General features: G+C 24.9%; 2 protein-coding genes across 2 annotated transcripts in view; both read right to left on the bottom strand.

Annotated features, from left to right (window-relative positions):
* Window positions 1–19,316, bottom strand: part of LOC100208020 (sister chromatid cohesion protein PDS5 homolog B) — a 122,785-nt gene that overhangs the window by 19,408 nt on the left and 84,061 nt on the right. Inside the window, exons 21-31 of the mRNA XM_065812893.1 lie at window positions 17,870–17,993; window positions 14,975–15,136; window positions 14,644–14,712; window positions 13,355–13,491; window positions 6,990–7,113; window positions 6,584–6,718; window positions 5,293–5,362; window positions 2,726–2,837; window positions 2,518–2,647; window positions 801–848; window positions 644–715 (exon numbers count right to left, since the gene is read on the bottom strand). Of these exons, the coding sequence (XP_065668965.1) occupies window positions 644–715; window positions 801–848; window positions 2,518–2,647; window positions 2,726–2,837; window positions 5,293–5,362; window positions 6,584–6,718; window positions 6,990–7,113; window positions 13,355–13,491; window positions 14,644–14,712; window positions 14,975–15,136; window positions 17,870–17,993 (1,183 nt within the window). The remainder of the gene's footprint in view (window positions 1–643; window positions 716–800; window positions 849–2,517; window positions 2,648–2,725; window positions 2,838–5,292; window positions 5,363–6,583; window positions 6,719–6,989; window positions 7,114–13,354; window positions 13,492–14,643; window positions 14,713–14,974; window positions 15,137–17,869; window positions 17,994–19,316) is intronic.
* LOC136088651 (uncharacterized) lies at window positions 8,275–11,359 on the bottom strand. The gene is made up of 2 exons (XM_065812894.1): window positions 10,925–11,359; window positions 8,275–10,804 (listed from the first exon to the last, which is right to left on the bottom strand). Exons 1-2 carry the CDS (start codon window positions 11,193–11,195, stop codon window positions 10,029–10,031), a joined length of 1,047 nt encoding a protein of 348 aa, XP_065668966.1. The 5' UTR covers window positions 11,196–11,359; the 3' UTR covers window positions 8,275–10,028.

Below are 19,316 nucleotides of genomic sequence, written 5' to 3'. Positions count from 1 at the left end.
TATATATAATATATTATATAATTATATTATATACATTATATAATTATATATATATATATATATATATATATATATATATATATATATATATATATATATATATATATAATATATATATATATATATATATAATTAATTTTTTGACGAGATTAAAAAAATAACTACATGATTTTTACTACTAAAAGTTTCATGTGTTTAGCAATCATCAGGTAAAAAATACATTGTCCACAATGTATTTTTTACCTGATGATTGCTAAACGCATGAAACTTTTAGTAGTAAAAATCATGTAGTTATTTTTTTAATCTCGTCAAAAAATCAATTATATAGCTCTGATATCATTCATCGAGCACTCTTGCTGAATATATGCTCACAGCAAACTTAAACTTATTTATATATATATATATATATATATATATATATATATATATATATATATATATATATATATATATATATATACATATATATATATATATATATATATATATATATATATATATATATATATATATATATATATATATATATATATATATATATATATATATATACATATATTTATATAAGTCTAATAGCTTCAAAATAAATACTAGACAACTAAAGTTTATGTATCACCATATGTCAAATAATTCAGTGACTTACTTTGTCTGCAACAAAAAGCTTTTTAGGTAAAACAACATTTCCAGGGAAATCAGTGAGCGTAAATGTATGGCACTATAATGTAAAAAATAAAAGTGTCTTAAATTTTTATTTACAAAATAATTACTCACAAAACAAAATCAAAAAAATAAATTCTCACTTTTGTCATAATACAGTTAATAGCCAGATCACAGACTGTATACATTTTCTAAAAATAAAACACCATCGATATATATATATATATATATATATATATATATATATATATATATATATATATATATATATGTATAAATGAAAATGCCTGGTCACATCCACTAAATGTGTTTTATATAATAAAATAATACTGGATTTAAAAATTTTTTGAATAAAAAATATTTATAGGTAAGCCTAATATTATATAAAAAAAAGTTTCTCAAAAGTATGTCATGTTGGGTCTCAAATGAAGCAAAATTAAATAAAAATTTTAAAAATAATCATTTTTTTATAAAAAACATTGAGAAATAAAAAGTTATGATTAAAAAAATCTTGTTGAATTCCCTTTTTTTGTTTTACGTTTAAAAATAACATTTTCTTATTACTAAAATCTATAATTATTTATAAAATGATTCATATTTTTGAAATTATTAGAATTTGATGATGCCACAGTTTTATCCAATTTTGTTTTTTAATATAAGATTTTAAAAAACTGATTAAATTTAATTAGCTATTTCAATTGTTTTAATAAAATTACTTGAATAGAAGTTAATATAAGGCTAAGAGTTATCTTTTATCATTTGCAACTTATTTTAAAACTTTGGCCTATAAATTTGCTGAATGGTAACACATATAAAGATTTGGAATTTTTAAAATGCTTACATTTATCCAGATTCTTTGTAAGATAAAGAAGAAAAAGATGAATAATTAAGGCAGAAATTTTATTTTTTTACCTTGATAAATATTTTTTATATGTATTTGCTTAATCCCAAACCAGTATGTACTGAAGACCTCATAGAAGGCTATTTCAGTATCATATAATTAGTAATGTTTTACGTGCACTTAAATTTGTATTTATTGATATAAATTACTCTGCAAAGTAGATCCCATATAAGCTTTTGTTGCAAAATTTTAAAGAACTGTGAGCAACAAGAACATTTTCACCAACAAAATTATCAATCACACTGGAATAAATTTGATGATTCAACAGTTTTTAGAAAAAGTGTAAACAATTTCAAAAATAACTTAAAAAAAGTAGTAGTAATAATATTTAATAATAATATTAAGTAATAATTAATAATTATTAATAAAGTAATACAATATAAAGTATAATAATAAACGAAATGATAAACGTTTTTTTATTTTATTGAAATTTAAATAATATATGAAATGATAGGGCTGATTTGTTTATGGCCAAACTTAAAAATGTTTTTTTATTTTATAGAAATTTAAAAAAAAATAAGCTCCTCAGAGCCGCTACAATTAATGAGGCTTATTCATTTTTCATTTTCATTTGAAACTCTTTTAACTCTGAAACAGATGGTTAAATGGTCTTTTGCTCTACACTGCAGTCTTGCTAAACAGTGCAGAAAATCAGGTTGAGTGGAGTACTTTGAGAGTCATAGGGCAGGTTTGAACTTAAAACCTTGACTGTGAGTTGAATGTTCTGCTCAAGGAGACTTCCTTCTTGCAGTGCAATAAAATACTAAAATATACATAAACTAGCAAAAAATCTATTTTATTATAAATCAATGCTTAATTGCGTATAAAATATCACTGAAGATGACAAGCTGAATTAGTTATAGAGAGTTTCAGTACATGCATTATCTCAGGATTTGGCTTTAGGTTGCCATTATTTATATATGAAAAACATCTTGAAATATATTTAACATTTAAAGTACCTCATTAACTATGTCATTATCAGGATCTTGAACATCCTTTGTTTGTTTGATATTTTCCAATAACTTTTTAAGAAAGCTGTAATTTTCTGCTTTTAACCCCATTATTGGCTCCAAAAAAAACCACAGATATCTAAACTCATAAACAATTTTAATTGCTTATTTTTATGTTCACATTTTTAATTTTTAAATAACTTTTAAACTTACTAACTTTTTTGTTTTTTGTAGCTCATTGAAATCACTTGAGTTGAAATCAGGATGGTGTGCCAATAAATAAACAACATATGGAAGACAGTACTCAGGTAAAACATTATAAGGACGAGCTATTCAATAAAAAAAATTGTATATATGTATGTGTGTTTAGATTCATATTTATGCATTTATATGCCAACATATAAATAGTGACTATATACACAAATATTTAATATATAATATATAAATATTATATATTAAACATTTATAATGATATATGTATAAATATTTATATATATACATATATATACATACATATATATATATATATATATATATGTATATATATATATATATAAGTATATATATATATATATATATATATATATATATATATATATATATATATATATATATATATATATATATATATATATATATATAAGTATATATATATAAGTGTATATATATATATATATATATATATATATATATATATATATATATATATATATATATATATATATATATATATATATATGTATATATATATATATATATATATATATATATATATATATATATATATATATATAACACCCTATAAATACATTATATAGGGTGTTATATATATAAATTTATATATATCAATGCAATAGGGTGTTATATATATATATATATATATATATATATAACACCCTATTGCATTTATTATGTAATTTATTTCATACATGCAAAAAAACTTTATACTTATTTGATAGAGGATTTTATAATCTATTTAAATTTAATTAAGTTAAAAATATAATTTAAATATTGAAAATAAAATGGTCAAAGTAAAGGACCTCGAAAAAATTATGGAAATTTTTTTCAAAAAAATTGAGAAAAAGATAAAGCGTTTGTTGCTAAGCAATTTATGGAATGGGGTTTACCCAGATCAACTGCTTACGATAAAATTGTAAAATTGGAGAATGGATCTCTAAAAAGAAAAGTTGGAAGTGGTCAAATCGCTAAGGTAGCTACTAAAGAAAATATTCCAAAGATTGGTGCATTTTTTGAAAATAAGTCAGGGTGCTCCCAAAAAAAAGTAGCTCAATTTTTTAACTGTAGTCAAACTCCAAATTCCCAAGTATTAAAAACAATGACTAACATTCAAACTTTCAAAAAAACAAATCGTCCAGATCATAGCCATCAGCAGAAGAAAGCTATGCGTCCTAAATGTTGTAAATTGTACGAAAATTATAAAAACTTAGATTTTGTTATGGATGATGAAAGCTATTTTACCTTAAACAATAGCACATTAGCTGGTAATGATAGGTTTTATGCCACTGATCCTTCTCAATGTTCTGACCAAGTAAGATACAATTTGCGTAAAAAGTACGAGGACAAGCTCTTAGTTTCTTGTTATATCAGCCCCTGTGGAATGAGCCCTCTTTATATTCATCACAGTAAGCAGGCAATTAACCAGTACATTTATAAAGAGATACTAGAAAAAACTTTACTTCCTCTAGAATCAGAATATTACAAAAAAGACAATGAGTTTATCTTCTAGCCTGATCTAGCTCGAACACATTACGCAAAGTCGGTCATCGACTTTTTAAAATTTAAAAAAATCAAAGTTGTACCCAAAGATATAAACTCAGCTAAGGTTCCAGAAGCAAGACCAATTGGAAACTTTTAGGGTGATTTAAAATGACTAGTGTACGAGAATAATTGGAGAGCTGAGAATTTGGAAGAGCTTGAAGCAAGAATTAGATATTGTTATTTAAAGATGAATAAAGAAATTTTCCTTACTCAAATAAAACATCTTTCAAAAAAACTTTATAATATTGCTAAATACGGTATTTGAAATAATTATTTTAATATATTTATAAACTACGTATACTAACATATTAACAGTTGAAATATTAAATAATAAAACTTAATAGTTCTTAAAATATTAATTTTTAAATTTTGTCCAAAATTTTATTTATGAGGTGTTACATACATACATACATACATACATACATACATACATACATACATACATACATACATACATACATACATACATACATACATACTTGCTTTAGTTTTTTTGATGTTTTATTTATGAGGTGTTATATACATATATATATATATATATATATATATATATATATATATATATATATATATATATATATATACACATATATATACATATATATATATATATATATATATATATACATATATATATATGTATATATATATATATATATATACATATATATATATATATATATATATATATATATATATATATATATATATATATATATATATATATATATATATATGTATATATATATATATACATATATATATATATATATATATATATATATATATACATATATATATATATATATATATATATATATATATATATACATACATACATACATACACACATATATATATATATATATATATATATATATATATATATATATATATAAATATATATACCTATATATACTTATATATATGTGTGTGTGTATACACACACACACATACTTACAAAATGAAAAAAATTTGAAAAAACTAAATAAAAAATCGGATAACCTGCTGCTGCAGAATGCATACGACTATATTCACGCCTTGTTTGTGCATTTTTTGATATCATATGGTGGACCTATATTAAAAGAAATATTGTTTAAATTTATTAATTTAAAAAAAAAAATTTGTTAATTTCATTTATTAATTATTATTTAATAAGTATATTTTCGAGAAAGTTCTTGAACTGTATTGAATACTGACAACCTTTAAAAGTAATCCTTAACTGCTAAAATTGTTTGTAAGATTCTAGAACTTTCAAAATACTTTTAGAACTTTCAAGATACTTTTAGAACTTTCAAGATACTTTAGAACTTTCACAATCCAAAAGTAGTCATAAAAGTATAAAAGCAAAGAATTGAACCAACATTTCAGTTTGTGTTATTGGCGAATAAACGGATAACAAATCATACTTAAAAGAAATTATTTAACTTAAATGACATCGAGAGGTTGTTTGCATCGAGCAGATGCTTTTAGTTACATGCATAGATAATTTATATAGACAAAACTGAAAAAAATATTCTATGGAAGCAAGTTGTAAAATGTGGAAAGGTAAGTTGAATAACTGCTTCTTGCTTAGATGCACTTTTAAAGAGTTTCAATGATTTAGATATATGCAGTTCAAGTTATTTGTTAACTCACTGTGTTAAGCATTGTATGAAATTTCCTGCTTTCAAATTTATATAATTAGTTATGTGTCCCATGTTACAGGTTGGCACAGAAGAAAAAAAATTGCTACCCTGCTTGCTGATCTCACTACAAAAATAGACATGAATTAAAAATATTTAAAATTTTCTTGTTTGGTCATAAGATCAAAGTTTGTGCTCAACATAGTCCTTTTTCTCAAGTCTTTAGACATGAGCAACTGAAGCAAAACACTTTAAATCCAAGGACAAAAATTGTGTTACATAAAACATAATAACAAGTCATAATAATAAAAATAATATTATAATGACTAAAATAATCATAAACATATTTCTTTATAATAATAAGTTAAAGATGATGTCACTTATACTGATATGAAGAGTGGGTTAATAATTAAATATAATATCGCTAATGAGCATACATACATAAAAAATATAAAAGAAAACATAATTTGATAATTATGTCAAAGAATTAGACAAATCGATTTTGTTTTAAATGAAGAGTTTGTTAAAATTTGTATGCAGTTTTATAATATTAACTTGAAGTATTTTTAAAGTTAAAGAAGAAAAAGTGAATTCTTTAAAAATAAATTTTAAAATTTCAAAAGCTACCCATTGTCAACAATTTAAAATAAAATTAAAAAAAAAAAGCAAACCTTAAGTCTCCTTTCCTTGGATGGATCTGTTGCAGCCAATGAAAAATATGCCAAGTAATCAAGAGGTAGTTGTATTTTATCTAAAGCTTGATGTAGCTTTATCGTAAACTTTTCTCTAACTTCAAAACATGTATCCTGAAAAAAATTATTCTTTAACATGACAAACATTAAGTAGTATAAGATGTGTAAAAGCTACTTACATTACAACATGTGTACTTACATTACAACATGTGTACTTACATTACAACATGTGTACTTACATTACAACATGTGTACTTACATTACAACATGTGTACTTACAACATGTGTACTTACATTACAACATGTGTAGCATGTATAACATTAAATGCACTAAAAGTGCATTTAATATTAGTAAGTAAAAAAAAAATATTTCGCATAAAATTACCTGCATTATATAAGAGAGCTGCTGGTATTGCTGAAGTGTGATCACATCAACATAGTTTAAGTTTTGTACAATTTTTAAAAGAGCAAGTGCTGAAGCTAAACGTAGCCGTGATCTATCAGCAGCACTAATAAAAAAAAAGAGAAACATATTATTATATAAATATAGTAAAAAAAGAAAATATATAGTATTATATACACTTATGTTATATATGTTATATATGGACATTTCCAAAAAACCACACACTGAAAATCTTATATGTTTTATCTATTATTTTCATAATAATAACAAATCTCCAATTTACTCTCATTTAATACTAATCTATACAAATATTTTGTAAACAAAGAATGGTACACATTAGTCAGGTTATCAAAGCATAAACTAAGTTTGTAACAGAACCACATATGGAACAAAAAAAATGCAAATTTTATTTACTAGATTAACTTTAATTCCTCAGAAAATATAAGTTTTAGCAGTATACTTCTTTTTTAAAGTAATACTTTAGGGTAAAAATATATGAAATCATGCAAAAAAAATAATTTTCGACACCCTTACGTCTCAGAATTTGTTTATTTTTACACCACTTGCAGTCCATATCAAAAAAATAATAACTGCGAAAATTTTAGTTAAAAATACCAATGGGTTCCAGAGATATCGTCACTTGAAATAATGCTGACTCAGCATTTTAGTGATTTTCTAAAGTGACTACAAAGCAACTTTGACATACAGTATCTTCATAATGGCTTGGGGAAGTTTCCTAAAATTTGGTACTCTAATAGATTTTAACTTGAGGAATCCAAAAAAAGCACCCCCAAGACTCGATTATTTCAAGAAATGCCTCATTTGTCCAATTTTGTTCAAAATTATTGACTTGTAAATTAGTGCTTTTGGAGGTAAAATTGTATATCATTATTTCATCTTAGGTCTACTGAAAAAAATTAGATTCATCAATTGTCTCTCTAATACATGATCAAAATTTGCATTTAAAAATGGTGTCTTTTTAGAAAAATTTAAATTTTGTAACAAAAGCAATTAAAATATTTTGTAAAACATTTATTTGAATAAAACATCAAATAGCATTATTTATTGACTAGTTTAGGATATTTATAGTCATGGGCCAAGGAAGACGCCCTCCCCTCCCACGGGGCCCCCACGCCGCCCCCATCTCCCTAGATTTTTTTAAATTTTTAATTTTTACATAAAATGAATAAATAATAGTTGATTGTTAAAATACATTTTAAAAACATATTTTTTTAGTTTAAGCTTGAGAAACAGTTTATTTGCGTTACTTCAAATCGATAAATACTTACCTCTTATTTCAAAGATCTTTTTACGATTTTAAGTCATAAATTTTAAAACCAAAGATATTAAAACGTTTTTAAAACATTTTGACAATCAATATCTTTATGTAGTTTTAGACTAATATAGTCATTGACATAATAAGATGGGAGTGATTTGTGATTTATTTAAACCCCCACCCCTCCTTCTCAGCCTACAATTCAAGAATTTGAAAAAAATAAAAGACATTTTAAATGCAAAATAGGTAAATAAAATAAAAACAAAATTATTTTAAACACAATTAATTTTTTTTTGTAACCAACAGTTTATATTCTTCAAATCTAAATCAGATATGTTGTATGTATGACCTGATATTGTTCGCGGTGTAGAAATTAGGCATATAACTTCAGAATTGAGCACCAAACACTCATCAGTTCTCATTGGCCAAAAGAAGTTTTTACCTGGTCCATGTGGATGCATGAATCTGACTTTTATATCAAGCTCACTTACATCTTCATCAATCCCTACCCACTAAAATCCATCATAAAAACATGCAATATAATCCATTTTTTTAATATTTAATGAAATATCTACATAATGTTTGCTTTTTGGAATGATATCAAATATTTCAGTGCATGCATCAGTACTTATTTTTTTATAACTTATAGCGTTTGGAGCAATTGGAATAAAATGATGATACATCCTTGTGCCAGGAACTGTTCTTCCACCTAAATATCTTTTTTCTAATTGTGCTCGTGTTTGATCAATTTCTTCTTTTGAAAATAACTTAAAATAAATTCCATTTATCTTGGCTTTACAAAAGGAGTACATTAAATTAACATCTAAAATCTGCCCAGTAGTTATTTGTTTTAGACTTTCTTGACATACTACTCTTTTAAAAGTCCCACCAATACCATCACAGGGGGATTTACCATGACTGGTAGCAAAAAAAAACCATTCAGCATTTAAATCAAAGTCTTTACTGTGATGACAAAGATTGATAAAATTTTTAAAATTTTTAAATTGTGCTGCACAACCATCGGAAAAGTATTTCACACTTGATACATCAGGTAGATTTTCTTTGATATATCTAGTTATATCTTCCTGAGTCTTGTAAATAAATCCTGTGTCATGATCAACATCTTCTGAAAGGTAACAAAAAGATTTATGTTTGAGAAGTTTGTTCTCTATAAAATAAAGTACAATTGTATAAAGTGAGCATTGACTTTTGCTTCAGTAATAACTTTGAACCTCATCCTGAACAACATATTGATAGTTTTCAGCAAAATCTCCTAAAATTAAGCATTCGTTTTGGTTAAGATTTTCTTTACAGTTTTTTAAGTATCTACTTTGTGTTTTTGCAATATATGAATGAGTGGTAAGGTTGTCAATGCTGTCACATAATAAATCATTAAATTCATCTAGTGGCAATGACTGTGAAAGTAGTGTTGTACAATCGGTACTCTGCTATTGCTTAAATACTACATCTTCTTCATGCTCATGGTCCATAAACTCCTGCACTAAAAAACTTTTTAACACTTCAATACCAGGGCATTGGTTACATCGATGCAACATTCATTCTGCATTTTCAAGAGAGCAAACAATCAATGCCATGAAATCTTTATAACTTTTATTCCACCTAATGGTATCAATGAGAAATTTTGTATTTTGGTGATGTATGCAAACACATACATTGTGGGTACCTGACGCATTAGTTGTAATACACCATTTAGGTTTAAGAGTACAAAATTTTGAAAAACTGACTTAGACGTTAGGGTAGTCTTTTTTAAATGCAACATGTAATTCATTAAGATTGAGTAGCAATAATCTTTTTTGAACATGTTGGTTTTTCTTAATACTTACATAATCTTTTTTTCCTGGCATCATTCTTGAAAATTCATCACTTTGATAAAAGTTAATCATTAAATTAACTGTTTCTGGTGAAAGTGGGTTTCCAGTTCTTTTTCCGGGTAATGATAGAATTCCATTCTCATTTTTAACTTTTCTTGCTGTTCGAACAAGATACTCAGACACTTCAAAGTAGCTTGATATCTTTTTACGTGTCCATGATTTTGGTGTGAGTGTTAACATTTGCACCTTATGGCAATAAGAGTCAGTCTCTGAAATTTTATTTTTTATTTCATACATTAAAATGTCTAGATCATGGTCATTGTTAATGTTGTTGTTTAAAATGGGGCTTTTTATTTCTGTTGTTAAAAAAGTTTCTTTAATATTATATGCTAATGAGACCATTTTTGCAACTCTGTCAATAGTGTTCTCAAACTTTTGTTTTGCTACAGGCAATTTGCTGTGTTTTGAAAGACTTTTTAGTTTGACTAGTGAAATTCCAAGCAATTCTATAGTGGTATCTAACTTAATTTTTTTCTCACTTTTGGATTCCCATTCCTCCTGTGAATTTAAATCTTCATCAGTTTCTATTGCTTTTTTGTAACATTTACTGCAGAATTTCCAACCTGGGGTTACATAAACATTATTTTTTTGCAAATAGTTTGCCATGTCTATGGAAATCTTTATATTACCTAAAAAACAAATTTAGTTTTACGTGGTTAAAATAACTGAAATTATCAAACATTTTATAAATAATAAATTGTTTTCTTTTAATTTCCATATCAATTCTGTTGTAAATAAGGTAAGATTACCTTTTATACCAATTTTTTTACTTTCCTTGTGTGTTCCAAAAGGATTGCAACACTTTGTAATTTTTCTTTCAAAATATTTTCCATAGAATTGCTCATGATAACAACATATAATTCTTATTGAACTATATTTTTCCTTTAAATTTGCTCGCCATATTATTTCTTCTTGTTTTTCACAAGGAAGATCTTTAAATTGAACAAAAACTTGTTTTCTTGAAAATCCAGTTTTGTGGCAATGAATGTTAAGACTTTTTCCAATGTCACATTTCTCCATATTAATTATTTTTATTATTTATTACCTAACAAAATAATATAAAAACTATAAAATTAAAAGTAATTCTTTAAGAAAATACAAACAAGTAAATACCTTTAAAAAGAACAAAACAAAACTTATGTTTGTTTTTTATATAAAAGGAGGTTTTAAGTCACCAATTTGAAATAATGGAAATTTTTTTTTTTTCAAAATTAAAATTAAATTGTATGTTTTTGCATTATTTATTCATTTTATGAAAAAAAAAAAAAAAAAAAAAAAAAAAAATATAGGGATATTGGGGGAGGGGCGGAGGGGCCTCCCGTGGGAGGGGAGGGTATCTCCCTTGGCCCATGACTAAAAATATCCTAAACTAGTCAATTAATGACACTATTTGATGTTTTATTCAAATAAATGTTTTAAAAAATATTTTAATTGCTTTTACAAAATTTAAATTTTTCTAAAAAGACACCATTTTTAAATGCAAATTTTGATCACGTATTAGAGACAATTGATGAATCTAATTTTTTTCAGTAGACCAAAGATAAAATAATAATATACAATTAAACTTTTTACTCGGGATTTTGGGCCACAGTCTTCATTTTACCTCCAAAAATCACTAATTTACAAGTCAATAATTTTGAACAAAATTAGATAAATGAGGCATTTCTTGAGATAATCGAGTCTTAAGAGTGCTATTTTTGGATTTCTCAAGTTAAAATCTATTAGAGTACCAAATTTTAGGAAATTTCCCCAAGCCATTATGAAGATACTGTATGCCAAAGTTGCTTTGTAGTCACTTCAGAAAATCACTAAAATGCTGAGTCAGCATTATTTCAAGTGACGATATCTCTGGAACCCATTAGTATTTTTAACTAAAATTTTCGCAGTTATTATTTTTTTGATATGAACTGCAAGTGGTGTAAAAATAAACAAATTCAGAGACGTAAGGGTGTCATGGTCTGGATGATTTCATATATTTTTACCCTTTAGGTAATTAATTTTTTGCACTATATATCATAGAGTCACAGAAATCATTTGATGCAGTTCATGTATGGTCACAAAAACTAATTGCTTATGAGTATTTCAAGTGAAATCCTTTACAACTCATATTTAGTATATTTTAATTAGAAATAGCAGTCATCAAATATTTCTAGCTAGAGTATAGTGTTTGGAAAATTATATATTTTTACAACATTATCATTTATTATAATTGCAAAAAAAATGCCTATATACTTGTAACATTTTGATGTTGTTGATATATGGCACTTATTGATATTAAAATTCAGTCTAGAAGGTTTCTAATTTTATGAAATTTACACCCAAAAAAAGTTACTCTTTTTGACATTGGGTTTGAAATTCCTCATCAATTTAAAAAAAATCACTTGGCAGACTTTTCTAAAGTACAACATGTCAAATAAATGTGCACAACTGAATTTCTTTATAATTTTTTTTTTTTTTAATTTTCTTTTTTTTAAAAAAAAAACAACCTACATACACTCCCAAATTCACTCCCAATACACTCCTAAAAAAAAAAGAAGGAAAAAACATTTAATCATTTTATGGCTTATTTGGTCAAGTCTTTTGTTTGTTGCCTTTTGATAACTTTTGTACAAGCACAATATCCATTTTTCTAAGAAAATACCTGATTATGTTTAGTAAAGTGGTATCTTTTGTGCTGTATTTAATCTGTGATTAATATAGCATAATGCGATGAGGTTAAATCATGCAAAATTACAAATTTATCATTGCAATGTTCCTGAATTAATGGGACCAACTTGATTATACATTACACTAAAAGGTACACTGCTTAGTGATACCCATCACACTTGGACTAATGATAATTTAACTCACATCTTTTATCAGGGCTAAACAAGAACTTTTAGCTCATAATTTGCTTTGTTGCTAGGACCAGTCATATGAATAATACAAACCATTCTAGTTAGTAGCAAATTGCATAATGTAAAATTGTCATCAACAATAAAAAAATAACCTCCTACATTTTGTAATAATCTTCTATATTTCTAATCAGAAACAACTGAAAGTAACTAATTAACTGATGTGGTAATTGATGATGATTAGCTTTTTAATTTGTGTTTAGTTATATTTTTGTAGGAATAAGATAATGAACTTAAAAATATAGAATATAAAACATAAAACAAAATTTAAAAATAAAAAAATACCTTATTTTTTTATTCCCTGTTAAATCTCCATCATTAGACAATATAGCAGTAAGTAGTCTAAACACAGGAATAGCTTGACTGCTATGACTATGCGTAAGTCCCAGTAACCAACAAGTAAGTAGTTTAATACCTTTGATCTGAAATTAACCAAAGTGAACTATAAAAATTACAAATTATTTAAGGGATTACCAAGTACCAAGACAAGTTTATTTTGTAAATTACCAAAACAAATTTATTGAGACATTAACAAAAAAAACATTTGTTGTTTTGCCGTTATACTTCTGATTGAGAGGTTAATAAAAACTAAATGAACCTGCATAGTTTTTTTCTGTTATAAAAATCTGGTTTGAATAATAAATGTAATTACCACAAAGTTTTTTAAAACAATTAAATTTACACCTACAGATTGGGTTTTATCTTTTTATAAAGTTATTAAATGTCAAATGTAGTTTGCACTACATTTGACATTTCAGTTCAACTTTTATAAAATGAAAATGAAAATTGTAATTAAACAAAGAATACTGTTTTTCCAATTTGTTTTATTTTGAAATACATAAAAGCATTTCATTTTTATTTACCATAAAATTAAATTGTAAATCAAATTTATTTGCTTTATTTTTCACTAAATCCAAAAAATAAAATAGTATTTCCAATTTCATAGTTTTATTAGCAGAACTTGTATATAACATTGTCAGAATAATTTTTAATATAATCTTATATTTGGATTTGTATTGCACTTATATTGGTTTTGTTTTTAAAATAAAATAATTACAAGTTAGACTTTTAGTTATTTATTGATCGTTTTATTCGTGTTCATTTACTATACATTTTATAGGTTACGTATAAAGGCATTCTACATATAAAATTAACTACAAAAAGGAAAACCCAAATATAGCATAACATTAATAACTCGATTGTAAGTTATTTAAAAGACTTTTTTGTATTTAGATCTTCTATTAACAACAAAATCACATTAATCAGACCAGTATTTAAAAAATAAATAATTGAAGAGCCTGTTTTTATTTTTAAATTTTATAATTAAAATTTTATTTTCAAAACAAAACCAATATAAGCTTACATTTGAGAGAAAAAAATGGGGTTTAACAAAAATGAAGTTTTGTTAATATCTTGATAAATAAAGTTACTAAAAGTTAACTAGAAACTTATTTTTTAACAATTATTTAAGATATGAACACAACTTGTCTTCGCACTCGGAGATCACTTAAAAAACTGTTAATTAAAAAAATATTCTTTTTTTTTCAGTAAAACTTTTATAAAGAGTAAATAACCTTGCTAAGTGTTTCCTGAGAAACATCAGAAAGCCATTCATTATTTTCTTGAGAGTAGCTTGGTTCCTCCTTTTGAAGGTAAAAAAAATACATTAATACTCAATATAATTATTTAAATTTCTTTTATAAAATTAGTAAGTAACAAAAAAACTCTGATTAAGTCATACAATGTCATGTAACTTTTAAAGTTAAAAAATTTATCAAAAAAACTTAAACCTTTTAATTAAAAGTTATTTTTTACAATAACAAAGTAAACTACTTTCTCAGCAATGAGTTTTATTTAACAGTTGTTATTTCTCATTTTATAAAATATTTTATTATAACTTTATACCCTATCAACTATGAGAAGCTGTTTTACAACAAAGTTGCTGATAACCACTTTATGTTTAATTTCAAAAACACTAGGTTCCAAAATTGCAACTTCACCAAGTGCAGAAAGTGCTGCTTGTAATTGGCTACTATCAACATCGAAATTTAACTTTTCCAGAAGATTCTAAATACAAAAAAAATATTTGGTTTTTATAGTTACAAATAAAATTGTTCACTACTCATAACTAAATAACAAAAATATTAAATTTCAAAAGAACGGTAAATAAAGCCATCAAAACATACTAAATAATAAAATTGGGGAACAGTTTGAGGGTCATTAAAGAATTCATTAAATTGAAATTAACTCGATTGCTAAATATTTTTTGAATACAAGTGCTTTGCACAAAAAAAATATATATATATTTTGGAATATATTATAGTATATTTATGGCAATTATTGGTAAAATGACCCTCTTGGTTTTACACATAAAAAACAAATATTCTTTATAAATAACAGTGGTAGGAAATATAAAGTTTATTTTTTTTTTTTTAAATGAATCTCATGAAAGTTCAACATCTTTTTCATTTATCAACTTCTATATATTTATTTACTTCTACGTTTAATTTCTTTACCACCATAGACATCCTTTTATAAACAAACATTTTTATTTTATTTTGAAAATTAGGTATGAAAAGATAGGTTCAATTGTATTTAAGGCATGTTTCAGATACCATGGATGTCTTATCAAGTAAAAAAAAACTAACTTACCTTATGAGTGTCATTATATATACACACACACACACACACACACACACACACACACACACACACACACACACACACACACACACACACACACACACACACATATATATATATATTCTTGTTAAGTGATTTTCTACTAATATATAATTGCTCTGTTCTTTTAAGAACATTGAGCACTCTATTGTGTAGAATACATTTTAAAGTTGTTTAAATATATATATAGATATATATATTATCAGTCTCCTCCGATTTGGCCAGCACTTTCGTGCTCAAGTCTTTTTGCGCTTGCCCACATATCTGCAAAAACTTTGGCATGTGCATAAAAAAGCGCTTGCCAAAATAATAAAAGCGTTGTGAAATAAATACTTAAAAATGACCATTTAATTTCTGTGTATATATATATATATATATATATATATATATATATATATATATATATATATATATACATATATATATACATATATATATATATATACATATATATATATGTATATATATATGTATATGTATATATGTATATATACATATGTATATATATATGTATATATATATATGTATATATATATATATATATATAATATATATATATATATATATATATATATATATATATATATATGTATATATATATATATATATATATATATATATATATATATATATAAAATAAAGTTTAAGAGTTAATAAATTTAGGAAGATATAACATCAACTAATCAACTAATCTACTAGTTTATAGATTTGAAACACATCTCATAACATATCTATATGATGGTTATGCTTGTTATGGTAAATTTACTTTTTTTTCTTTGTAAATCTACTTTGAATTTTTCAAATAAGTCATGCTGATTCTTAAAGAACAAGTTATTATCATTAATGTAGTTTGCATTTTGCTCTAGACAGGTTTTTCGAATATTTTGCACACAGCAGAAATTATATCGAACATAGGTCACAGATGTTCACATAACATAGATTCACAGAAAATTAGTGGAATTGTGTAGCATAAAATTTAAAACTTTAAAAAACTGCAAATTGTTGTTAACGTTAGCAAAATATTTATCTTTTTAAAGCATTGACTAGTTTCGCAGATTAAACTTTAAACATTTTTTTTTACAATTAAATAATTATTAAAAATAACTGCAACAATTAAACTATACTAATTAGTTTATTATTACAAATAAACAAATAACAAATAAAAATACACAAATAATATTAAACAAATAATAAATAAACAAAGTTATTATAAATAAAAATAAATTAACACAATTGACGATTCCGACTGTAAAGTAAATATGTTTGACTATTTTAAATCAGAAATGCCAACAATGTAAAAATTAAAAGTTTTATTTAGCCTTTGTCAGAAAAAAGGGTCTCAAAGCATTACATCGCTCCATCCGGCCAAGCAGTTGACAAGGATGTGTACTTTTCCAAACGCCTGGTTAAATTAAAGAAATTCATAACAAGGTTCATAAAAACAACAAAATTGTGTCCTGGCCTAATTTAGCCTCTGCATACTATTCAAACAAAGTACAAGATTACCTAAAAGGCAAAAATATCAATTATGTGCCAATAGACATAAACCCGGGCAAAAATATCAATTATGTGCCAATAGACATAAACCCTGCTAATGTGCCCGAATTCGAGGATTTATTATTATCATTATAATATTCTTCCGATCGAAGGATGTTGGACTAAAATTAAAAGATTGTGTGTAGACAATTGGTAAGCTAAAAATCTCCTCCAACTAAGAAATCGAATAGAGTATTGTATGAAAAAAATTGATCAAAATCAGGCACATTCATTTTTATTTTATTTTGTAAAATACATAATTTTTTTAAAACATGCTTTTTAAATTTATAAAATTGATAATTCCGTTCAAAAGATATTAATTTTCAAAGTTTGACCAGATTTTTAGTTGTAACATGTTATTTTTAAATTTAAGTATCTTACAATTAAAATTTAAAAGTTCTTTACTTTGCAGGGGTAACAATTAAAATTTAAAAGTTCTTCTTTACTTTGCAGGGGTAACCAATAAAAATTTATACATAAATTTTAACTTGCTTTATTGCCAAAAAACTTCCCAAAGATTTGTTTTTACATATAAACATTATTTATAAGAATATTTAACATAACTTATTAACTAAAATTTACCTTGAATAACCTCTCCATTACATTAGATGAATCATTTAGCATAGTGTGTAAACAACGTAATGAATATTTGGCTTCCTTAGAAGTGCCATTAGTTACAAGTTTACTAAGCACTGGTTGATAGCATCTAAAAGAAAAAGTTCAAAACAATATACACATGAAACTAAAAACACAAAGAAGCCAATTTAATGTAAAAATAAGTTTAAAACCATAGAATTCAAAAATAAAACAAAAATTATGGCATTCAAAGGAAAAAAAGCAGGCAAAAAACTAGGCAACACAGTACTTAGCCTAATTAAAAGCTGGCCAACAATCTTAATAGGATAAATCTGAATCTTAACTTTAGGTCACAGTAATTTCAATGTTTCAGTGATAATTTTAACACAACATTCAATAGTTTGGATGTGACATGGAAATCTGAGATAATAACAGATGATTTACCACAGTTTGCTTTGTGGTAAAACTACCACAAATGATATAAAGCTCTTGGAAGCTTATGCCAATGCAGACAAACATTCACTAAGAGAGCACTTGTGATTTCTTCATAATTATTTTTGATGTGTGAAATTGTTTCTCAATCTTTAGAAAAAAAAATTGCAAAGTAATCTATAATGCCTTATTTTACTTCGACAACTTTCATATTCACTAAAACTTTTTCCTTATATTCATCAATACAAAGGTATCAATCAACATCAAACTTGTCTCAAGCTTGAATTTCATATCTTATTTTCATTTTTTAACAATGCACTTTAATCTCAAATAAAACCATTTAATAGATATTTGGTTGTTACTGGTCTAAAATCTTCCTAGACTGATGCTGGTGTTATCAGTATCAGATGTCTTTAGATACCAGTCAGTTTTAAAAATTCTGTCAGCTCTCCTCTTTTGTTGCTAAGTTTTTTGTTGCCACTTTGTTTTCTGCATTGAAAAACATTAAGCGAGGTGTTCTCTGGTTCACTATTAATACTTGTTTTATAACAAAAACCTTTCTTTCAGTGCCAGTCATCCGATGTACATTTGTATGCATCAATATCAAACAGCTTTATTTTGCTCTCCACTCTGAAACTTCAAAATTTTGCATAGCACTTCTTTTTATAACTAATATTATAATGTCAGTTTTTAAATGGCATAAACAGCTTTGTATAATAGTCCTGATATGTCTTGATTATTTTTATTACCTGCATATGTGATTTCACTAGAATCACCAATTTGAAAAAACAATGTACCTCTTTTATTCATTTACATGCTTGACCTTGGTATACACTAGTATTTTCATTCATTTGTCATGAAATTAAGTTTGATTTATCTATTTGTCATGAAATCAAGTTTAAATCTTCTGAACATTCCTTTATGTGTTTCTGCATAGCACTTCTTCACTCTATTGCCTTCCACTTTGATCTCAAGATTCCTCAAAATTGCTATGATTGATTTTTCCTCAAATCTTTCCATT

Source organism: Hydra vulgaris, chromosome 12 (genome assembly GCF_038396675.1).
Source record: "Hydra vulgaris chromosome 12, alternate assembly HydraT2T_AEP".
Taxonomy (NCBI): domain Eukaryota; kingdom Metazoa; phylum Cnidaria; class Hydrozoa; order Anthoathecata; family Hydridae; genus Hydra; species Hydra vulgaris.
The sequence above is the reverse complement of the archived record's forward strand: the minus strand, read 5'-3'. Positions and strand labels throughout refer to the sequence as shown.